This window comes from Podarcis pityusensis (genome assembly GCF_964106645.2).
Source record: "Podarcis pityusensis genome assembly, chromosome: 1".
Lineage (NCBI taxonomy): Eukaryota > Metazoa > Chordata > Lepidosauria > Squamata > Lacertidae > Podarcis > Podarcis pityusensis.
The window spans coordinates 133,173,213-133,198,518 of NC_138028.1; the positions used below are offsets into that span (position 1 = coordinate 133,173,213).

Here is a 25,306-nt window from a genome sequence, read left to right on the forward strand (position 1 = left end):
CTACAACAATGGAGGTATTCTTTTTAACTTGCTACTTACTACAGTGGTACCTCAGGATGTGAACGGGATCTGTTCCGGAGCCCCGTTCACATCCTGAAGCGAACGCAACCAGTGTCTGCGCGGGTCACGATTCGCTACTTCCACGCATGCGTGTGACGCCATTTTGACCATTTGCGCATGCGCAAGTGGCGAAACCTGGAAGTAATGTGTTCCTTTACTTCCGGGTCACTGCGGAGCACAACTTGAAAGTGCTCAACCTGAAGTGTATTCAACCCGAGGTATGGCTGTATATGGTATGCTGAAGTATGGCTTACCCAGGACGGCAGACACATGCTGTGTGCCATAGAAGAGTTTTCAGTATTTTGCTCCTCCCTGGTCCAAAGTGATGCAACAGCTGAGCCAAGGGTTGGTTTAGCATGTCATTCCAAACTGGTCTCATGGTTCTCACCTCAGTAACCAAGAGCTTTAGGAAAGTTTGTACTTGGTCATAGCTCATGGTTAAGGAGCAGAGAGCTTAATCATGAGCCCAGGTTTGGCTGACCCTAAGCCAAATGTTTACTTAGCTGCTGCACTGCAGAGAGCTAAAAGAACTGGAGAAGAGCAAAGCAACTGTGATATTATTCCTGGGAGCATATATGTTCACACTAAGTCATGGATTGGATGGGAACATAACTGGTATGTGATACTGCGGCAATAATGGTTTTCTACTTAAAAAATATATATTTAAGGAATATTTAAGGAAACACGCAAAATACTTAATATCTAAATGGAAAAGTGATTTAAATGCTATGAACCTAAGGATACAATCCTATAAACACTTAGCTGGCAGTGTGTCTCACTAAGGTTAATGATAGTTACTTCTGAGTTGTCGGTTACCGGTACCCTCTTCATCCCTGGTCAACATAGCCCAAACTATGTATTTACAGACTAATTCCCTGTTCCTTCAACATATGAAGGTCACATGGGTTTCCAGTGTAGTACAAGTGCCTTCACTTTCTGAGGCATTGTTTAAATCCATACTGAGACTTTCAGCAGGCCAAATTGGGTAATCCCTTCTTAGTCTATTACACTAGAAAGTCTGAACATGTTTTCGCATTATCTTCACTCTGTCATGTGAGAGAAAGGATGGTGCTTAAAATATTATTTGATTTCAGAGGAGTTACCACTGGATGTTTAAGCTTGAGGTAGAGCTGTGTGTGTGGTTCCCCTGCCCCCTTTTGTTCATGTGCTAAATACTATCCTTCCAAAATAAATTCTTTGTGCAGATTAAAAATTCATATACTTAGTCATTTTCTAACTGAAACCTACAACAGATACTGTTATAGTAAATTTTCTTTTTTTGTCTAACACATGTTGTAGTAGTATAGTTTTTTCCTGTAGTAGTGAGATATCATTTTCATAATGTGTGTTTTGCTTTGTAGAACTAGGCTTCTCTTGATGAAAACTAAAAGCTCAAGCAACTGAACACAGATGTATGAAGAGAGTGCTCACACAGCTGGATTGTTCATATTTTTGAAATTTAGTTATTACTCATTTTTTTGAAACCAGAGAGCCAAACTAAAAGTTGGATTGTATGCCTCAGTTATTTTGAATGGGGTAGAATGTTTTATTCAAACTGAACTATAAATGCACACTGGAACATGTCTTTCTTTGTTATCTTCTCTGTAGCATTCAGTAAAATATTAATAGCTGTAATGCCACAACATGTTTCAGATAAGTAGGAGTAGTTTTCCTCAAGAAAAGCCTTTATTATTCTGTGTTTGTAACTGTTCTGTAACTAGTTGTTTTGTGTGACAGGTGGGAGATTCAAGAAGGAGATAGTAGTTGATGGACAGAGTTACCTGCTGCTGATTAGAGATGAAGGTGGTCCTCCTGAGGCACAGGTGAGCACAGTGTTTAAGTGATATTAACAGAATGAAAAATTGGTGACAAATGCCACACCGTTATGCCAGAGTGTAAACTGGTGGAATCAGTGCTTGCTCAGTGCTGTCAAAATAAAAAAAAAGTTCTTTCATAAGCTACACCAGAACCAGCCCTCATAGCCTGTTTCCCACTAAAAAGCCCCTGAGTTTGCCAGTAGGAGCATAACCTCCAGCAGCAGAACTAGTCTAGTAATACTATAGGTTTGGATACGTTCAACCTTCTGCTCTGCAGATTAATGATCTGAAGAGCAGATATTATATGATTTTCTTACCCATCACAATGCTTCCCCCTGGGCCTGTTTGTGCTCTGCTTCTGCACCCTCTTTTTGTTGTTCAACGCTTTTCAAGTGGATTTTCAGGTGTGCACAGACACAAACGTGTCATAATAGCATACAAATTAAATACCCAATAAACATGAGAGAGAATGAGTATGAGTCATGTCCCATATTTTGGCATTGACCCTATTTAAGGAGCTTAGGATATCATAGAATGGTAGAGTTGGTACCCCAAGGGTCATCTAATCCAATCTCCTGTAATGCAGGAATCTCTGACAGATGGCCACCCTATCTCTGCTTTAAAACATCCACCACCTCCAAAGGGAGACCGTTCCACTGATGAACAGCTCTTCCTGTCAGAAAGTTATTTCTGATGTTCAGTCAGAATCTCCTTCCTTGTAACTTGAATCCATTGGTTCAAGTCCTATCCCCCAGAGCAGGAGAAAACAAGCTCGCTTCATCTTCCATGTGACAGCCCTTTAGATATTTGAAGATGGCTATAATATCTCCTCTCAGTCTCCTCTTTTCCAGGCTAAACATACCCAACTCCCTCATCGGTTCCTCATAGAATCATAGAATCATAGAGTTGGAAGAGACCACAAGGGCCATCGAGTCCAATCCCCCGCCAAGCAGGAAACACCATCAGAGCACTCCTGACATATGGTTGTCAAGCCTCTGCTTAAAGACCTCCAAAGAAGGAGACTCCACCACACTCCTTGGCAGCAAATTCCACTGTCGAACAGCTCTTACTGTCAGGAAGTTCTTCCTAATGTTTAGGTGGAATCTTCTTTCTTGTAGTTTGGATCCATTGCTCCGTGTCCGCTTCTCTGGAGCAGCAGAAAACAACCTTTCTCCCTCCTCTATGTGACATCCTTTTATATATTTGAACATGGCTATCATATCACCCCTTAACCTCCTCTTCTCCAGGCTAAACATGCCCAGCTCCCTTATGAGACTTGGTTTCCAGACTTGGTTTCCAGACCCTCGATCATCTTGGTCGCCCTCCTTTGCATATATTCCAGTTTGTCAATATTGTGCCCAGAATTGGACACAGTATTCCAGGTGTGCCCTGACCAAGGCGGAATAGAGTGGCACTGTTACTTCACTTGATCAGAACGCCATACTTCTGTTGATGCAGCCTACAATAGCATTAGCTTTTTTTTGCCGCTGCATCACACTGTTGTCTCATTTGCAGCTTGTGGTCTACAACCCCTAAATCCTTTTCACATGTATTACTGGTAAGCAAGGTGTCCCCCATTTTATATTTGTGCAGATGGTTTTTTCTGCCTAAGTGTAGAACCTTGCATTTGTTCCTATTGAATTTCATTTTGTTAGTTTTGGCTCAGTTCTTCAATCTGTTAAAGTAATATTGAACCCCGATTCTGCCTTCTGTGACATTGGCCTCCGCTCCCAGTTTGGTGTAATCTGCAAATTTGATGAGCATCCCCTCCACTCCTTTATCCAAGTTGTTTATAAAGATGTTGAACAACAATGGGCCCAGGAATGAACCACTTGTCACTTTTCTCCAGGATGAGGAAGAAGTTAGTGAGCACTATTTGGGTTTGGTCAGTCAACCAGCTACAAATCTACCTAACAGCTATCCAGTCCACAATTTACCAGCTTCTCCATAATAAGATCACGGGGGACTTCATCAAACGCCATACTTAAATCAAGATACACTGCATCCACAGCATTCCTCTGATCTACCAAGCTCTAAATCTCAAACAATATGTGAAAGTTCATAATAGGGCCATTGTTTTAGCTGTTCTAACTGTTCATAATTTGTGTTGGTTTTTGTAGCTATTTGTTTTTGTTGAGGAAAAGGAGATGTGTCTTGGAGGAAAGGAGCTATGTAGGCTGTGAGGGGATTACAGTGGTTTGGGGTTAGGAGGAGCTATGAGTTGAGAGGTGGGGCAGGCTGTGTAAAGGGCACATCACACAGGCAGTTAGTGGCTGCCTTGTGCCAGCCCTTCCTCCAATCTGAGGAATTGCAGTTGTTTTATCAGCCAGCCTTTGAACCTGAGGCAGCTGCTGTTGAATGCCTGTTCAGCTCTGAATAAGACGCATCCATGATCTGATGTATATCACTGAGACCTGGGTGAGTGAGCAGAGGTCAGTTGGTCTCTCTCTTTCCAGTTGAGGGGAAGGGATCTATGTGTTTTTGGCACAGTGCAATTGGGTCAGATTACAGATTTTGTTATTTTACCGCCTACCTTGCTGCCTAGCAGTCTCCCTACCTGAGCTGAGAGAACTGGTTTCGGAGGTGGTGTTGAGAATTCCCAGACTGCTAGTTCAAGGGGACTTCAACTGATGCCTTTGTTACATATCTTTAAGTGCCAGGCAAAATCAAAACACTGGGGGGGGGGGGACATTGAGAAGTTTCTTTGTATGCAAGGTGCTTTTTTGATTAGGAAATGTAATTGACCAAGAGTAGTTCTATAGTCCTGCTGGCTTCAGGGGTCAATAGGACTGAAACCTGCCTCCTCATCCATGAGCTGAGGTCACCCTGTGATGCCAATTGAGAAACAGTTTGGCATGGGTTGGGGAAAATCCTCCATCCCTGTCCTAAATCCTTGATATCTGAAATCAGCCACTGCATATCAGTATTTGCTATCACACTCCTAATAACAGAATGGTGTACATTCTAAAATGTCACTTGATATGTGACGTAAGTCCAAATACATACAGTAGGGGGTTGGTACCAACTGGTATATTACCCAGTCCAGCATATGCTAGTGTTTGGTGGTTGTTGTTGTTTTTTAAAAAAATAATATTCTGTACTGATCCTGTGGAAGAATGCAGTGGGCTGTTGCAGCACCATGGAGAGCTCCTACTAAGCTGTGCCTACTGATTTTAAACAATTGGTAGCATTTCTACTCCTGAAGAAGCTACCCTGGATCCTGGGATTTATAGCAGCTATTGCCCAGTCACAAATACAAGCTTCTTGTGTAAGTTGGTGGAGAGAGTGGTGGTACAACAGTCACAGGAGAGCCACTGGACTGGCAGGCTAGCATAGTTCATGGAGTCTGGTGGAAAGCACCTGGGAGTGCTCCGGTTTCAGATCTTAGGAGCCCTGGTGTTTTGAGATTGGGTTCAGTGATTCCCCTGATCACTAGTATTGGTCAGAGCTAGGACTGGATCTGGCTCCTAGCAATAATTTTGAAAGAGAATGGGTTAAAGTTGAGGGAGAAAACTAGCTGTTGTTTGTTCTTCCTTACCTTTTCCCCTTCAGTAACACCTTCCTATCAACAGTGGTTGCTCTCAGATAAGCCAGTGAAATAATATTACAGGGTTAACAGCTGTTGTTTGTTCTTCCTTACCTTTTCCCCTTCAGTAACACCTTCCTGTCAACAGTGGTTGCTCTCAGATAAGCCAGTGAAATAATATTACAGGGTTAACAGGGATTTGATCAAAAGATCTGGCATAATTCCTAACTTTATCATGGTAGATAAATTTCTTCCTCTGGGTTTGATGTAACTGCTAACCATTTATTTGTGATCTGTATGCATTATTCTATTTCTAAAAATGAAATACATTCATGACTGTACTTAATGGAAATTTCAACTTTGAATGTATAGTATTGGTTAATTTATGGGATAGTGTTATTTCTTGGGACATGAATCTATTCCTGATCTATCTTAAATACAGTGGTACCTCAGGTTAAGCATTTAATTCGTTCCAGATGTCTGTTCTTAACCTGAAACTGTTCTTAACCTGAAGCACCACTTTAGCTAATAGGGCCTCCCGCTGTTGCCGCGTCGCCAGAGCACGATTTCTGTTCTCATCCTGAAGCAAAATTCTTAACCTGAAGCACTATTTCTGAGTTAGCGGAGTGTGTAACCTGAAGCGTATGTAACCTGAGGTACCGCTGTATACTGTAATTATGTCATAAAGATATCAATTTTTTTCAATGACAGAGAATATTTGGGATAAAATAACTTCCTATGGTAATGTCTTTGATCTGAAAATAACGCTACTTGCCAAATGTGAAATATTTTTCTAATTCTATTATTTCTCAATAAATTAAGAAATTAGTATTTATCTTTTAATTTTATCTTTGACTTAAGTTTATTTCCAACACCACTACAGTGGTACCTCAGGTTACATATGCTTCAGGTTACACACTCCGCTAACTCAGAAATAGTGCTTCAGGTTAAGAACTTTGCTTCAGGATGAGAACAGAAATCGTGCTCCGGCGGCGTGGCAGCAGCGGGAGGCCCCATTAGCTAAAGTGGTGCTTCAGGTTAAGAACAGTTTCAGGTTAAGAATGGACCTCCAGAATGAATTAAGTACATGGCCCGAGGTACCACTGTATAGCATGTTTCGGTGAATACAGTGGTATCTCTGGTTACAAACTTAATTCGTTCCAGCTAGTGGAGCTTCCTGCTGTTGCTGTGCTGCCGGAGCACGATTTCTGTTCTCATCCTGGGACGGAGTTCTGAACCAAAGGTACTACTTCTGGGTTAGCAGAGTCTGTAACCCAAAGTGTTTGTAACCCAAGGTACCACTGTAGTTGTATATAACAAACTTTTGACTAAAGTCGTTGTCATTCTAGATTAATATGTACATATAAAGCATGCAACATACATGAAGGGAACAGGATATTTAATAAAGTCTTCTACACATTTACCGAGTAGAGCAGTGTTTTATTCTGATCTTGAAATGTTGGGCCTGCTAAGTGGAGGCCATGTATGGCTAGAACCTTAGGATATGGATTGATCAGAAAACTAATACCATGTTTGTTGATTCTTCCTTTATTTTGGGACACCCCCCCCCTTCCCTTCATTTTTTTGGCAGATACTTTCAGTTTTATCAAAATGAGGTTTTAACCCTGGCTGCCTTGCTTCACTATTCCTCCTACAGTAATAATTAACTCTGGTTCATTTGAATCCTGTAATCTGGAACTATTGTGATCACCACTGAACTATAAGTTGCCGTCTCAATATAAGTGTGTTCAACATCAAAGTGCAGGTGTAACACTGTTTCCTCTTCTAAAACAAAGGGTAGAACCAAACCATTTGGCTTAGAAGTACTGGGAGGGAACACTTCCATCCTGCAAGTATCAGTGCCACCAAAAAGCCACTCCAAAGGGACATTGGCAATAGGAAAATTCCCTTCCTTGAATTTTCTTAAGTTAACTTAGGATCCATGCCTTTGTGTTAATGCTCACAATCATATGGTTTCTAGAGCATGTGTGTTTGGCATGTTTCAGGGTGTTATTAAGAGTTACATAACATGACATGCTGTCCTGGCATTATTCTCGTAGCACATTTCTGTTTCACTCTTCTGATTTGCTGAGGACAGTACAGTCATACCTTGGTTCTCCCAAACGCTGCAAACTTGGCAGTAAGTGTTCTGGTTTGCAAATGTTTTTTGGAAATCAAAGGTCCGACGTGGCTTCCGATTGAGTGCAGGAAGCTCCTGCAGCCAATTGGAAGCCACACCTTGGTTTTCAAATGTTTCCGGAAGTCAAACAAACTTCTGGAATGGATTACGTTTGAGAACCAAGGTACGACTGTATACGAGAGTTCCTTCTCCACTGTATCAAAAGGAAGCTCTTGTGAGGTAGATTAGGCCAAGAGATGGAGCTTCAAGACTGAATGGGGGTTTCAATCTGAGTTTCCACATTCAGAGTTAAAGCTGCTACACTGTTTTTGCTCCCAAAGTGGCATAGACTGCAAGTGTATGTGTTTAGATAGTCCTCTGTTGTGGACTGACTAGTGGTGGTGGATACAGTTGAAAGGATTACATACTATGTATTCTCCCTTCCAAGTGGTATCCTTGTTTCTTACTGTACATACATATGGACTGAGATCCAACATCAGCGGGACAGGGCAGCACTTAACTGTGCTCCCATCACCAGCACCACTGCAGCTTACCAGGAGGGGAGGCAGTGGGGAAGTTGGTGCAGTGCGATTGTGCCTGTACCATGTGCCAGCCCCTCCTCCACCCGAAGGAACTGTGCTTCTCCTATCAGCCAGCCCTTAGGTCTGTGGCTGCTGCATCTGCTGTTGAATGCCAGGTTGGTTCTGCATCACTGAGACCTGGGTGGGTAAGCAGGATGCAGTTGCTTTCACGCTTTCACCCAGCCATGCCTACCTGGGTACATGGTACAGTATCAGGGCAGAGTTGAGGGTCAGGGTAGTTGCAGTGGTCTATAGAAATGCCATATATCTCTCCAGGCTCTCTGTCCAGTTGAGACAGTCAGGACACATTAGGGATTCTACTGGTTTACCTCTCACCTTGGTGCCCAGTAGTCCCCCTGCCTGCATTGACAGAGGTGGAGTTGAGGACTCCTAGACTGCTGGTTTGGGGGGACTTCCACATCCATGCCGAGGCAACTGGCTCTAGTGTGGCTCAAGACTTCATGGCTGCCCTGATTGCCATGGGGCTGTCCCAACTTGTCCCTGGCACCAACACATGTGGCAGGCTGCACTTTGGACCTTATTTTCTCAACTGGGCAGGAAGAGGGTGATCTTGACATTAGTCTCTTGTTGTGGACATATGACTTCCTGTTGAAATTCCAGCAACTTTTCCCCTCTGCAGAGGTGGGGGACATATGAGGATGGTCCACCCTCAAAGGCTGATTGATGCAATGGGCTTCCAGATGGGTCTGGGGGATTTTCTGGCTGATATGACTGGTATTTCTGTTGAAGCCCCATCTGGACAAGGATAGCCTAACTTCTTTTATTTATGCTCTGGTAACATCTAGGTTAGTTTATCTCAACACGTTATATATGGGGCTGCCTCTGAAGATGGTTCAGAAACTAGCTTGTGCAGAATTCAGTGGCCAGCTTGCTCACTGAGGCAAGATGGCTTGAGCATATAATGCCAATTCTAGCCTGACTGCACTGGCTGCCAGTTAGTTTCAGGGCCCAATTCAGAGGTGAGTAGCATCCTTTGCTAACATTCATAAAAGTGTTGTGTCACTAAAATATACCTTTTATTGGGGAATAATAACTTGATGACAGGTTAGATCGTAAGGAATAACCCATTGACTATTTTGGTCACCACTTGGTTTCAGTGATGTATTGGTGAGAGTGTTGAGCTAGGACCTGGGGGAAAAAGGTAGGGCTGCCGTACACCTGGATTTTCCCAGACATTACCGGGATTTCAAAGGCAGAAGTGACATCCGGGGGGGGGGGGGATTTCCAGAAGGTGGCGGTTTGTCCTGGATCTTCAGCAAGTAAACAAAAAAATTGCACCTTTGTTCTCATTCACCTTTCTGCAACTAGAAGCAAGTCCTGACCAGATGAGATCTCTGAGGACGGATGAACTTGGTCAGAGCAGAAAACGAGACGACACTTGTTTCCAGATGGCAGGGCAGTGGGTGCACCTGGTCCCCCTTCCTGTCTGACTCCCTTCGATTGAAAATGGTGTCCACGTTGCTATGGCCTCTGTTCCTTGAGGGTTCCTATCGCTTACTCTCTTCCCGCCAGGCATTGCACTTCGCCTTCAGCTGTGCCAAGATAAGCAGCGCTGGGTCCGTGTGTATGTGGCACAGGATTGGCTGCTCAAGACCCCCAAGCGCTGCTCTGAGAAACCTAACTGGGATTATCATGCAGAATTACAGGCTTTTAGCTAACGGTTACATAAGGAGTTTTCACCAAAAAAATCACGTATGAAAAGCTCAACAATTTTGGGGTGTCCTGGTTTTTTACTTTTGGAAATATGGCAACCCTAGAAAACGGTTCAAATCCCATTCAGCTCATTGGGTGACTTTGGGCTAGACACCATATTTAAGCCTGACCTACCTCACCAGGTTGTTGTGATGATACAAATGGGGAGAAGAACCATGGACACTATCTTGAGCTCCTTGGATGAAAGATGGGATATAGATGTAAAGAAGTGCTGCCTGCTAAATATCTCTCATGTTAAGAGTCTGGTGTTTTCAAAAATATCAACAAGAATTGTTTATCCATGTTCTTTTCCTGCAGTTTGCCACGTGGGTAGATGCTGTTATATTTGTCTTCAGCCTAGAGGATGAAATTAGCTTCCAAACCGTGTACCACCACTATAGCCGTATGGCAAACTATCGCAACACTAATGAAATCCCAATGGTACTTGTGGGTACTCAGGGTAAGTGTTGTCTCATGTGCCATATATCTTTCCTTGAAAAATACTTCATTTAATTGTTTGGCCCTTGTTCTTTTATTTTTATAAGTAAGTCTTTTGAGAGAACTTTGTTGATCTGTTTACCAATAGTACCTAGGAGATTTCTAATAGTGTTCTAAGATTTTGTTTGTAAAACACTCTTATGCCTGGAGGCGGTTGGAGGATGGATGGCGGCTAATGGATTGAGGTTGAATCCTGACAAGACAGAAGTACTGTTCTTGGGGGACAGGGGGCGGGCGGGTGTGGAGGACTCACAGCTATCCGTGGAGGCGCAGGTCAATTCTGTGTCCAGGACAGCTGTCTTTCAGCTCTATCTGGTTCACAGGCTGAGACCCTACCTGTCCACGGACTGTCTTGCCAGAGTGGTGCATGCTCTGATTATCTCCCACTTGGACTACTGCAATGCGCTGTACGTGGGACTACCTTTGAAGGTGACCCGGAAACCACAACTAATTCAGAACGCAGCAGCTAGACTGGTGACTGGGAGCGGCCGCCGAGACCACGTAACACCGGTCCTGAAAGATCTACATTGGCTCCCAGTACGTTTCCGGGCACAATTCAAAGTGTTGGTGCTGACCTTTAAAGTCCTAAACGGCCTCAGCCCAGTATACCTGAAGGAGCATCTCCACCCCCATTGTTTTGCCCGGACGCTGAGGTCCAGCTCCGAGGGCCTTCTGGCGGTTCCCTCACTGCGAGAAGCAAAGCGACAGGGAACCAGGCAGAGGGCCTTCTCAGTAGTGGCGCCCGCCCTGTGGAACGCCCTCCCATCAGATGTCAAAAAGATAAACAAATACCTGACATTCAGAAGACATCTGAAGGCAGCCCTGTTCAGGGAAGTTTTTAATGTGTGACATTTTAATGTATTTTTAATCTTTGTTGGAAGCCGCCCAGAGTGGCTGGGGAAACCCAGCCAGATGGGCGGGGTACAAATAATAAATTATTATTATTATTACTAATTCAGAATATGTTTTATGTCTGGTCAGTGATGTTTAATTTCTGAGGACTGGGAGCATTTCTTCTTCTTCATTTATTTATTTATTTATTTATTTATTTATTTCTATACTGCTTTGTAGTTTTAATAAAAATCTCAAAGCAGTTTACAGCATATTAAATCAATCAATCAATCAATAAAACATTAGCCGGGCGATGTTCCTCCGGCCTCATGAGGAGACTCTTCAGTAGGGCTGGTGAGTGTGGGCCTCGCCCCCTAGGCCAGGTGGAGAGGGCCTTGCAGGGAGCGGCCTTCACACTCACAGCCGGGCGATATTCCTCTGGCCTCATGAGGAGCCTCATTCTTCTTTTGTCTGTTTAGGACTTTAGGCAAAACAATATGTTTACCAGGTCTGGAACATCAAGATAGGCATTTTTTTTTTTTTTTTGGATAGATGCAAATCCAAGATGTTCAAATTTCCAGTGCCATTTAGTCGAATAAAATATATACAATAAAGCTAATTTATTAATCATATTTGCATTTGGCATTTCTGCATTATGGTACTATGTGATTATGTGTTTACAATAGCATCGTATGTTGGATTTTTCTTACCCCCTGTTACCATAGTAAATCTGCATAGAAGCTTTTGGCCACTGTTTTGAAGCATATAAGAAGAACTCTCATTTGTTGCATGATTATTAAATTAACTCTCTTGGGTGTGATTTAATTTGCATCCTTGCTTAAAGTCTCAATAAAGCAAATGCTATTTGAGATTGGCCAGTGTAATATACAGGATGTGTTTTGTCATTTATTTTTATTCTGAAATTTGATGGCAAATTGGATTTCTATAGACCTTGAAGTTTTCAGTTCAGGTGCCAAATTAGAGCAAGATTCTATTTAGTGCATCCTAATGACTTTGATCCCCACATCCTACTGTGCTTTCTTGTACTTTTTCTTGTACTTTTACGGCAGTTACCCCTTCTAAGCCTGCATAGTCTCTCTGGAATTGATTTTGGGGGAGGCGAGAGGAATTTCAGATAGGTTATAGGCATCTCCCCCTCTCTGTTCAAGCAGAGTACCTTCTTGACTGAACCTTCAGTTTCAGACAGTGACCAACCATTGGGAAGCTCACAAGTGGAACAGAACCCGAGTGTCCGTTGCTTGTTTGTAGCATTTGACAATGAAGGTGAATTTTCCACACTCTTTCAGGGCGTATCTAAAGATATTCCAATACACTAAATATTAAGTTTTGAGTAGTGGTTATTCTTGATTCTTTTACGTTGATTTTTAGACTGAACTTGGTGTGAGGGAATGTGCTGCCCAGTAGCAGGAAAATGAATATACCCTTGTCAGTTCATGGAGTGCCAGAATTGTGGCTCAGTAGGACAAAATCTTACATTTTGGCATGCTCTTTGCTGCTTTAGAGCAGCTTTGAGAATTACCAAAAATATTGTGCAACCTGGTTCTTCCAGTTTCTTTTGATCTTCTTGACCTTTAGGCTAAGGCAAGAGTGAGCAATACCAGGCAACTTTTTAATATTGATCTTGTTGTATTTAAACAATAGAGTTTGAAAGCTCCTTGTTTATAGAGTTGTCTTTAGAATCTTAATTAGCTCATAAAAAGTACATTCTTAGTTTAGATCGGGGTGTCCAAACTTTTTTCAAAGAGAGCCAGATTTGATGAAGTGAACATGCGTGAGGGCCAACTATTTTGCCTGACATACTTTGAACCATTAAAATTAAATGCAAATTAACAATTTTATGCAACGTTTATTGCAAACGGCATACCTTTCATTTCGTCACATGGATGACAAATCTAAACAGGTGTTAAATCACTCTGCCTTTCATATCTGAAAGCCAGATTAAAAAAAAATCCAGGAAGCTGAAATATATGTCAGGAACATTGTAAAGTACATTACATATTATTGGTAATAAAGGTTGTCTATCAACTTTTAAGTTAAAAAAATATGAACAGGAACATAACACCAGGTATACATGTTGTGTCCAAATATATTTATACCTGATTTAGACCAACTGACATTAACAGATTTTACAATGTATTCATCTCAATTGAAAAAAACAACAACTTGCCTGTACGAATGTGAAGGGTGAAGCTGAGATCTGGACTGCAGCAAATAGGCTAGGTCTGGTTCAAAGGCAGTGGTTTCTATTCGCAAAATGTCATGCAGGTGAGAGTCACTTAGTCTTGTCCTCACGCAGTTCTTGTTAAAGTTCATAGCAGAGAATGTCTTCTCACACAAATATGTTGAGCCAAACAAGCTCAGCATTTTCTTAGCCAATGTTCGAATCTCTTGAAACCAGCTCTTATCCAGTTGGCGGTAGAAGTTCACAAGAGAGAGCTGTTGGTGACAACTGCGTAACTCGCTGTCACAATGCAGCTCAATGAACTCGAGCTGCAGCTGATCTGTAGCATCATTGGGGTCAACAGAGAATGGAGAGGAAGGAGAAAAGGCTGATTTCCTTTTCAATAGCAGCACAATCCTGAAAGCGCCGTTTAAACTCCTCAGCCAGAGATGTGATGTCTGCTGCATACCTGGTTGTTTGTGCACTGCTACTGTCTTGTGGAAAACTGTTCATTATTTCCTGCAACGCTGAAAAATGTATGGTATTGGGCTGTGTATGTGACAATTGCCTTTGGAAAAGTTGCAGTTTTGTTCCAAAGGCCTTGAGGTGTGAATAAAGCTGGTTCACCGCTGCATCTTTCCCCTGAAGACTCGTGTTCAGTACATTCAGATGCTTTGTTATGTCAACTAAAAACCCCAAATCAGCCAGCCAAATAGGATCAGATAGTTCTTGCATCGGTTGTCCCTTTGTTTCCAAGAATTCTCCCATTTCCTTTCTGAGAAAGTAAAAATGCTGCAGTGCACACCCCCGACTGAGCCACCTTACATGGTTGTGATTCAAAACATCTTCGTATTCAGCTGGAGGTGGCACAGGGCTTTAGAGTGAATAAAATTAATAGTCTTTAGCACTGGTATCATAACATGATCATATTTGAGATTATTAGCACAGAGAACTTGTTGATGAATGATACAATGGAGTTTAATAGCTTTGCCTCCTCCTTCGATCACCTTGTTACAGATTAGGGTTGATAATCCACTTCGTTCACCAGCCATGGCAGGTGCCCCATCAGTAATAATCCCAGTAACTTCGTTACGAGGCATTTTCATGTCATCTATGGAGGAACTAACAGAAATAAACAAATACTTTCCTCTTGTTTGGTCCATAAGGCTCTGGAGGTCAAGTAACTCTTCAGTCACATACATTTCATCGTCCACCCCTCTCATAAAAATCAGCAGCTGAGCTGTGTCAGATAGGTCTGTGCTTTCATCACAGGCTATTGAAAAGAAGTCAAAATCCACTCTTTTGGACATCAATGGTCTCTTAACATCTGATGAAATATCTTCAGTTCTCTGTACTACAGTGTTACGAGCCAGGCAAACCCTTGCTTCCTCTCAGGATGGATATTCTCAACCACTTTCATAACACATTCTTTGATAAATTCACCCTCAGCAAAAGATTTGCAATTTTTAGCAATTAATGTTGCCACCTCATAGCTCGCCCTAGTGGCATTTTCATTTGACTAATGGGCTCTTGTGAAAAATCTCTGTTCTGACATTAAAACAGCTTCAAGTTGCTTACACTTTTCACTGCGTTCATGCCCTGTTAGCTTGTTGTATGTGCTATGTCTCGACTGGTAGTTTCTCTTGACATTAAATTCCTTATAAACAGCCACAGTCTCTTGATATATCAGACAAACACAGTGATTCCGTAATTCATTGAAGAAATATTCCACTTTCCACCTGTCCTGGAAGCGGGGGCCCTCACTGCCAACTTTCCTTCTCTTATTTACAGTCGCCATTTTAGAAATTGGCCAGAAGGGGAAGAGATCATGTGAGCGCAGTTCCAGTGCCAACAAGAATTCGCCAGAGATCTCTTCCAAATGAAGTTACACTGTAATGTACAGTGCTAAATGCTGGTGGGTCACAAGTGAGGGGTAGTGTCTGGAGGCAGCGTCTTGTAGCCTCATGTAATAAACTTTGATCTTTTTACTTTTAGCTTTATGCACTCTTCTGCACTATTGTCTATTGTCCCCTGTCCTGAATAAAGATGGAAAGTGCAGGTTCTCTTCAGCTGCAGCAAAGATGAATTGCCTGCCTTTGTGACTGTGTGTGGTGAAGACACAGCACAGGGAAAAGGAACGCACCAAATCCTGTGATGTCCAAGAGATTGTGAGAACACAGACTGAGGACGTGCAGTCCCACGGCGTTGAAAGACTCAGAGATCCCAGGGGTCCTGAGAGGCACTCGGGGCTTCACTGGGGGCCACAACAGATAGATTTTGCCAAATTACCTGTGGGGCCATATTAAACAGGAACACGGGCCACAACTGGCCCGCGGGTCAGACTTTGGACATGACTGGTTTAGATTAATAATGTGTAGATTACAATTTAGCTGATTAAAGTGGTTGTGCCAAATATTTATGTAATAGTGGTTCTATTCAGATGAAATAGTTGAATTAATAAAATCTTCACTAGATAGTTAATGAAAATATAGATTCTTTTAAAATTTCAACTGGATCCTTTGTCTAATTTCTTCTTAGTTCATCTCAGCTATAAATTTGAGTTATATCTAAAACCCCTCAGAGGGACCATCTGAGGAAAAATGAGCTCTTCCAGTTGATACCCTTTATGACATAGAAGCAGATGGGGCTCCTATATAGGAATGCTTCATCTTGGATAATTTCATTCTGTAAATGACCTACACTTAGCCTCAAAAGCAAAAGGATTATGTGAAACCAAAATGAATTATTCCAGCTTGCTGCATTGTAAAGATTGGGAATGGATTCAAAGTACACAAACAAATACATGCTGCAGTCTGTCATTTTACTACCAATACATAGGGTGGATCTACGAACAGGGGGAAAAAATGCTATGGAAAATCTCATAGAAATTTTATTTACTCTCTGGCGCCATCTGGTGTTGCATGTTCAAAACACTGTTTTTTGACTAATGTGGTTGAGTCCATAATCCTGAATAGTAGTATCATAAATATTTTTTAGGGAAAAAATTCAGCCAGCCTCTTGACTGGATTTGAAAAATTGCATTTTGTTTAGGCAAGATCTTATTAGCATGTAGGGAGGGTAGCAAATAAGTTGAATTCGGGATCAGAGGATGAGAAATGACTTTGTGTTTGTTGTCATAAGAGCTTCAACAACGTCCAGTTCTGCGCAGCAAAAAGCGAAATTTCTAGAGTTTTGCAAGGCTATTGATGTCTCCTTTCTTCAAATATCAATAAGTCTGTTCTGAAAAGTGCAGTTCCCAAGCACAGCCTTCATGAGAGAGGAGTGACAAGAATTCTACTCAATATTGATCCAGAGCAAAACTTCAACGTATAGTTAGCAGAGTAAAAACTTAAACACGTTGCAGGATTCCCAAAAAATAGACCAGAGGCAATTGTATTTCATGCAACAGAGTTTACTACTGCTACTGGAGGTAAATGAGCATAGTGGTCACAAATCCATACATTCAAGATTGGCACTGTCCATAAGAAATCCAGTTGCAGCAGACTTAACCTAAACTTACAGTAACTTATAATAAGACTAAAACCTTAAAACTTAAGCATACTATGTACAGAACACCACACCAAAGGGAAAGAGAGATAGAAAAGTGAAACTCAGACTCTGTCTGACCTGTTATTATAGTCAGTATGACCTTGTCTGAAAGAGATGACAGAACCAGTCCAAATCAGCTGTTCAGATTCTCCAAAGGAATAACCCAAACATCAGGAACCTTCTGCCTGTTTTTAGGCAGAATAAAAACTTGCTTGTTGGCTAGAAACCTCCAGTTTGCATTAGCTTGTATCACACAGAGAAGTTTCCAGAACCCTCCTGAATCAATTAGAATAGGAAAGATCTCTACACATCAGATCAATTTTTCTCTCCAAAAAATGCACACTGACAAGGAAATTCATGAAGCCGTAGTGTGAGTTTCTAATATGGATGTGCCCCAACCACAAGACTTGGTTCAAACCTCCAATCAGCTCCTCAGGAAGCAGTCCACCTCACTCTGTTGTGCTTCATAGGTCCTCCTCATTACTGGGTGATCAAAGAACAGCTATAAATTGTTTACTTTTGGCAGAAATGGGTGAAATTTGCAGGAATAGTAGGCCCTCTCCTAGGAGTGGATAGTTCCTGTGATAGTTCCTGTAAAATTAAAGACAAATAGGTAGAGGGACTTCTGTGTGGATTCATTAAGTGTTTATTTTTAAAATACCCAGGAAACATTTTAAATTTCATTTTATTTTAGTACGTGCTTATCTGCAGATTTTAAAAAAAAATCTGAATCATCTCTGCTTCAACTGATTCAGCTTTGTACGGATCTCACTTTACCTCAGTTTGAATAAGCCTAAAATCCCTCTAGGCACCTTGACTTGGAATTTGTTCAAATCTGACTAACACCCCTAGTTTCTACAATGTTTTTCTTTTTTTAAGCATCCAGTTGATTTGGACACAAGATTCCCAAAAGACAGCAAGGTTAGCTTTGCATATTGCTACAAAAACTCAGAAGACCCACATGACCCGTAATTCTTCTTGCTATTCTTGGAGTAATGCCAAAGCTGCCTCCATGTGGGGAGCATTGATATCTCCCAGCAGGACGGGAATTACAGATTTTTCCTTCTAGGGATAACTCTTTGATCTTGAGCTTCCTCTGTGGCTTCTGCTGATAATGTACAAAGCCGCCTCTTGAGCCTGCACTAGACAGGCTGTTTGCTGTCTAATAACAATGTTGAAACCCCTTGCTTTAATTTTTGAAATATGTGTATTTATACCCTCCCCCCCATGGTAATAATAAAACAAATTATTAATGCTCAGTTTTCTCTTAAGCTACAAGAATTCATGATTGATGAGCTTTTGAAATCAGATCAAGTATTCCACTTATTTGTAATCTAGCTGTAATATTCACACTTTTGGTGTATGATGTCCTTGAAGGCCACAGTTCTAAATTATTCTACATTTCTATGGGGATGCAGACTTTTGTTCTGCCCACAAAAGTCCCATTTTATTTACCAACCCTTTTGAATTCTGTCCAATTATGAGAAACACATGGGGTTGAAAGGAAGAAATGAATGAACATGTGGTGGCCACAGACAGTAGCTCTTTTAAAATGGTACATGGGAATAGTTTAAGGTTGTTCTGGTAAATATGAACAAAATAATGTTTAAGCATCCTAGTGTGCATGACTCAAGACACTGGTCCAAATGCTAGGTGCTTATGCATTTAATTCCATAATTCCTATACCTCAGAATAGGAATTCAAAAATAATTTTAAGTAGAAGTGAAACTGGTCTAAGGAGTACTCTCAGAAAATTCTGTTTAAAATTTTGTATCTTGTTTTTGTATTTGATGGAAAAAAATCACCCTACTGTTTTCTTTGTAGATGCTATAAGTTCCAGTAATCCTCGTGTCATTGATGATGGTAGAGCGCGGAAACTGTCGAATGATTTGAAAAGATCTACCTACTATGAAACCTGTGCTACCTATGGGCTGAATGTGGAGAGAGTCTTTCAGGATGGTAAATAATTTTTCCTACATAGTATCAAGGAGTACCTAGTTCAGATTTATCTTACCCTCTCCACCCTTTAACTATATATAAGGGTCTGGTGACTTCTGTTTCAGTGTATCTGAAGAAGTGTGCATGCACACGAAAGCTCATACCAATAACTTAGTTGGTCTCTAAGGTGCTGCTGAAAGGAATTTTTTTTATTAATTGAATCAAGTTGTGTAAAAAATAGATCTTGAGTCATGCTGTAGATCTATAAACATGTGTCTGGGCTCTCCCACTTCAGACTGTGGAGGCTTTCATGGTTGAATGATAATAATAATAATAATAATAAATTTTATTTATATCCCGCCCTCCCCAGCCGAAGCTGGGCTCAGGGCGGCTAACAGCAATCAAAATAATCCAACGTTCTAAAAACATTTCATTATAAAAATTAATTAAAATCAAATTGGTGGCAACCATTAAGCAAAATTCTGTGCAGATTGCCAGAGGAGGGGGTCAGGCTGCGCCCTGACCAAAGGCCTGGTGGAACAGCTCTGTCTTGCAGGCCCTGCGGAAAGATGTCAGTCCCGCAGAGCCCTAGTCTCTTGTGACAGAGCGTTCCACCAGATTGGAGCTGCGGCCGAGAAAGCCCTGGCTCTGGTTGAGGCCAGCCTAACCTCTCTGTGGCCTGGGATCTTCAGGATGTTTTTATTTGCAGACCGTAAGTTCCTCTGTGGGACATACCAGGAGAGGCGGTCCCTTAGGTATGAGGGTCCTAGGCCATGCAAATGTTTGCCATGCAAACATTTTCCCTGCACATAAAAACAACATCTAGAAGTCAAAGAGAAGGTCGAGGGAGACCATTTCTCTCTGACATCTAGTTTTCTATGTGGTGAGGATTATTTTGTATGGAAGAGCACTTAGTCATGTGCCCACAGACTGCAGTGGTCTAGCTCGCATGCAGATATACCACCCTGGTAAGAACAAAAAGGCATATCATGCTTCACTGCTGCCTCTGGCTCACTTCTTTCAGGACAATCTGCTTACTATCAGTGCAGATGCTGTCCAACCCAGGAGCAGCACATCCCGTTTTGCCACCTGAGGTGAAACAGGAACCTGCTGCTGCCACCGCCTCTCTTACCTCGGATGCATGGTGATGCCTATCGGGTGGGTATTTCCAGTGAGATCTTTCTCTTACCAGAAACTAGCGCCAGTTCCAGTGCCACTTCTTCTGCCCACCTCATGGGTGGTCCAGCCCTGTTACCACCCATAGCTTTTTACAAGTTTTGAAATCAAGCACATTAACTATATTGTAGAGTACTATATATGAAATCTAATATGTTGAATGCTTAAGAATCATTATCAGGTGTTATTCCATCCAACTCTCATGTGTCTCAGTTCTCTGGACCAGGGGTCGGCAAGGTTTACTGGCCATGGGCCGGATCACTCCCACAGAGATCGTCCGTGGGCCTGATTGGCGCAGCATGACACCGGAAATCGCGTCTGCACATGAATGCGACGCTGAAAATTGTTTCTGTGCATGCCCAGATGCCAAAAATCGCGCCTGCGCAGAAGCAATTTTCGGCATCTGGACATGCACAGACATGATCTGCGTGGGTACAGACGCAATTTTTGGTACCGCTTGAGTCTCCGCACGGTGTTGCACCGGTTTAGCACAGTGCATGGGGGACTCACTGAGTGGGCGGCTCGGTTCAGGGGCGGCTCGTGGGCCAGTAAAACAGTCTTCATGGGCTGCATCCAGCCCATGGGCCACACGTTGCCAACCCCTGCTCAAAACACTGTCAGGGATATTGACTTAAGGTCAAACTGTTGCCCATTCACCAAACACTCCTGTATAAGCTTAGCAGTCCTGAAATAAGATCAGAGGTCCTGTTGTGGGTCAGTAACTGGTTAAGAAACAGGAAATAGAGAGTAGGAATAAGTGGACAGTTTTCCCAAAGGAGGATTGTAGACAGTGGAGTCTCACAAGGATTGGTATGGGAAGTAGTGCTTTTCAACTTCTTCATAAAGAATCTAGAGTTAGGGGTGAACAGAGAGGGAGCCAAGTCTGTTGTGCAATTTATGGTTAGCAAGTGTAAAGTTTGGTACATTGAGGCAAAAGGCATATATCTCCATTGGGTCTGAACTGGTGGTGAGTAACCAGGAAAGATACCTAGTGGGTTTCATGGATAGCTTGCTGAAGATGTTCGTCCAGGATGTGGCAGCTTTGAAAAAGATGAACGCCATGCTAGGGATCATTAGGAAATGGATAGGAAACAGAACTTCCATTCTTGGGCAAGGTTTTTGAGCTGAACAACTCCAGGCATGCCTGGAGGATGCGGACCATTTGGATCCCTTCCAGTTGGGATTCGGGCCTCATCATGGGACTGAAACTGCCTTGGTTGCATTGGTTGATGATCTCCAGCAGGCTAGGGACAAAGGTGAAAGCTTTGGTCCTGCTGGATCTCTCAGCGGCCTTGGACACCACTGACCATGACATCCTTCTAGACTGTCTAGAGGCGTTGGGAGCTGGGGGCAGTGTTATACAGTGGTTCCGCTCCTTCCTCCTGGGCCGTGTCCAGAAAGTGGTGTTGGGGGATGAGTGTTCAGACCCCTGGGCGCTCACTTGTGGAGTGCCTCAGGGCTCCATCCTCTTCTCAATGATTTTCAACATCTATATGAAGCCTCTGGGAGATACCATCAGAGGGTTTGGGCTGGGTGTTCATCAGTATGTGGATGATACCCAGCTCTACCTCTCCTTTAAATCAGAACCAGTGAAGGCGGTGAATGTCCTTTGTGAATGTCTTGAGGCGGTTGGAGGATGGATGGTGGCTAACAGATTGAGGTTGAATCCTGACAAGACAGAAGTACTGTTTTGGATGTGGGGGTTCCCTGGTCCTGAATTGGGTAACTGTGCCCCTGAAGGACCAGATGCGCAGCCTGGGAGTCATTTTGGACTCACAGCTGTCCATGGAGGTACAGGTCAATTCTGTGTCCAGGACAGCTGTCTACCAGCTCCATCTGGTAGGCAGGCTGAGACCCTACCTGCCCGCGGACTGTTTCGCCAGAGTGGTGCATGCTCTAGTTATCTCCCGTTTGGACTACTGCAATGCACTCTATGAGGGGCTACCTGTGAAGGTGACCCGGAAACTGCAATTTAACCATGATGCAGGTCAATTCTGTGTCCAGGGCAGCTTCATTTGGTAGGCAGGCTGAGACCCTACCTGCCTGTGCACTGTCTCGCCAGAGTGGTGCATGCTCTGGTTATCTCCTGCTTGGACTACTTCTCTATGTGGGGCTACCTTTGAAGCTTACTCAGAAACTGCAATTAATCCCGAATGCGGCAGCTAGACCCGTGACCGGGAGTGGCCGCCAGGACCATATAGCACTGGTCCTGAGAGACCTGCACTGGTTCCCAGTACATTTCCGAGCACAGTTCAGAGTGTTGGTGCTGACCTTTAAAGCCCTAAAGAGCCTTGTTTCTGTATACCTGAAGGAGCATCTCCACCCCCATTGTTCAGCCTTCTTGTGAGAAGTGAGATTACAGGGAACCAGGCAGAGGGCCTTTTCAGTAGTGGTGCCCACTCTGTGCAACGCCCTCCCTTCAGATGTCAAGGAAATAAACAGCTATCAGACTTTTAGAAGACATCTGAAGGCAGCCCTGTATCAGGAAGCTTCTAGTGTTTGATGTTTTATCATGTTTTTACTATTCTGTGGGAGCCACCTAGAGTGACTGGGGAAACCCAGCCAGATGAGTAGGGTATAAATAGGAAAATTATTATTACTATTCTAACTGCAAATATGTTGTTATATAAAACTGTGATGTAACTGCATTTGGAATGCTGTGTACAGTCCTGGTCATCTCACCTCAAATAGGATATAGAGTAGGGTGAGAAAAAGTTTAGAAAAAGACAACCAAAATGATCAGTGGGATGGAGCAACTCCTGTATGAAGAGTGGTTGCGGCATCTGGGACTTTCCAGTTTAGAGAAAAGGCAAGTAAGAAGTTACATGATGGAAGTTTATACAGGGCATGGTGAAAAGTTTTTATTACCTTTTTCATAACATTCTGACCCAGGGACATCCAGTGAGGCTAAGAATTGAAAGATTCAGTAGACAAAAGAAAGTAACTCTCCACACAACACATAAGCCATGGATCGTGCGCCCCTAGGAGGCCATAATGGTCATCACCTTGGATGGCTTTAAAAGGGGATTGGATGAATTCATGAAGGATGAGACTATCAATGGGTATCATCCATGCTGGCTCGTTAATGCCTCCACTATCAGAGACAGTGTGCCTCTGAATAATAGCCCCTTTGGGAACATACTTGTTGATGAGAAGCCGATTATCTGTTTTTGTACAGTCAAACCTTGGTTCTTGAATGGCTTAGTTGCAGAACAAATCAGCTCCCGAACGCCGCAAACCCGGAAGTGTTTCGGTTTGCAAACGTTTTTTGGAAGCTGTACATCCGTCGCAGCTTCCGCTTGAGTGCAGGAAGCTCCTGCAGCCAATCAGAAGCCACGCCTTGGTTCTCGAATGGTTTTAGGAGTTGAACGGACTCTCGGAACAGATTAAGATCAAGAACCAAGGTACCACTGTATTTCCAAAGTGGGAATCTCAGAGCACATGCATCAATAACACCCTCATAATTTGCTTCTCAGATCCTGCCTTTGTGTACTAAAGTCTTACATTATTTTAAAAGTGAATTTTGCTACTTACATCATTTTATTATGATGCTTGTTTTGAAGTGCTTCCCAGACTAAAAGATGTTAGATAAATTAGACTGAAAAAACTTTTATATGGCCACTCTTAAATCTAAACACTTTCCTGCCTTCCAGAAACGGCTGTTTCCCTCATTTTTACTTGCATCCAGCCGGAAGAAGAGCTCTGTGTAACCCAAAAGCTCACATACATTATGAATTTTCATCCTGATAACACATTATTTTACTACTTTTGTACGGTTTTTGATATTCTTCAGAAACATAATCTTGCAAGCTAGATTTTTGTATTCACTGAAAATATTTACTACTCAACCACTCTTGCCAACTTATCATCAGGCTAGTTAAAGAAAGGCAAAGAGAGAGAGAGAGTTATTGTACTATACTAATTCTAAGCAGTATGGCTCTTTTTCTTTAAGTTTTGATAGTTAGGATGCCCTAGTGGTGCAGTAAGTCTGGGTATTAACCAGAAAGTTGGTGGTTTGAGCCCACCCAGGGAAGGCTGTGGGCAGGATTCCTTCAAAGCAAGAGTTTAGACTAGATGACCCTCAGAGTCCCTTCCAACTCTACAATCCTATGATTCTATGAACCCTGAAGCAGGGTGGCATGCGTCTAAGATGGTTATGCGATGAAGCAAATGCATTCTATACACATTCAGAGGCACTTTTCCCTGCTTGAAAAAGACCTTGGGGTGGTGCTGATTATTCACTGCATAGAGGACAAAGTATATATTCCAAAGCATGCACAGGCACACCCACAAAAATGCAGGTATGTGCAACATACAACATACAGTGCACTCCCACTACAGCTTCACAGACTTCGGCATTTACCTGCCACCACTCTTCCAGATGACTGGGTCAACAGATGATAGGTACAGCATGGGATCTGTCTGGTAAAGCAGTTTTATAGTAGCACCTGTCCTGCACGCATGCCTTATGCATTGGACTTGGGAAATAATCTGGACAAGTGAAAAGTGGATAAAAAGACAACTTCCAGTATGAAATAACATTCACAGAATTGTCAGCAATTGATTTTATATTGAAAGCAGTACACTTTCCTAAAAAATGCTTTAGGATTGAAATGGAACTTTTGGCTCCCTCTTGTGGAAATTCCTCTCCAATACATGTAATATTCACTGTCCTGTCTCTCCCCCCTCCCCTTCCACATACAGAGCTCTTCTGGCTTTGGACATGAATTAGGCACTGAAACATCATTGGTCATACTTTGTCAAGGGAGAGATGACATAATTTATATTAAAATTTCTATACTGTCCTTAGTAAAAAAAACAACAAAAAACCGGTTTACAGTGTAGGACATAATAAACAATTTATGTCATAACATAAAATCCATACAATACAAAAAGTTAAGACATTTCTATGGCTATAATGCACAACAACAAGACATAATACACAAATTCTGAGTAGCAATGTCATATGCACAATATCATCCCAGCAACCATCTCTACAACCACTGTGGAATCTACAATCACTGGTGTAGTGGTGAAACATGATACATACCTACTAACAGCATCCTAAAAAATAGGAGTGGGAAAAGTCAGCAGCAGGGTATCTGAAGTGCAGAAACTATGCAAGTGTATCTATCGCTCCTTGCTCAGAGTAAACTCTTGATTCATCCCTGCTCACCTCCTTCTCGGAAAATGACAGACCCTCCCAACCCTCACCTGGGAGCTTTCCTCTCACCCTGGGAGATTCTCCACTTCCCTGCCTCTCACTCAGGGTCTTCCACCATCTTTCTGCCACTTTATCTTAGTTTATCTTGATTT

At 42.5% G+C, this 25,306-nt stretch overlaps 1 protein-coding gene across 4 annotated transcripts in view; it reads left to right on the forward strand.

Annotated features, from left to right (window-relative positions):
- AGAP1 (ArfGAP with GTPase domain, ankyrin repeat and PH domain 1) overlaps positions 1-25,306 on the forward strand; it is a 320,069-nt gene that overhangs the window by 47,224 nt on the left and 247,539 nt on the right. For all 4 annotated transcript variants that reach the window (XM_081016056.1, XM_081016057.1, XM_081016058.1 and 1 more), the window contains 3 exons: positions 1,798-1,883; positions 10,135-10,276; positions 18,701-18,835. In XM_081016056.1, the coding sequence (XP_080872182.1) occupies positions 1,798-1,883; positions 10,135-10,276; positions 18,701-18,835 (363 nt within the window). The remainder of the gene's footprint in view (positions 1-1,797; positions 1,884-10,134; positions 10,277-18,700; positions 18,836-25,306) is intronic.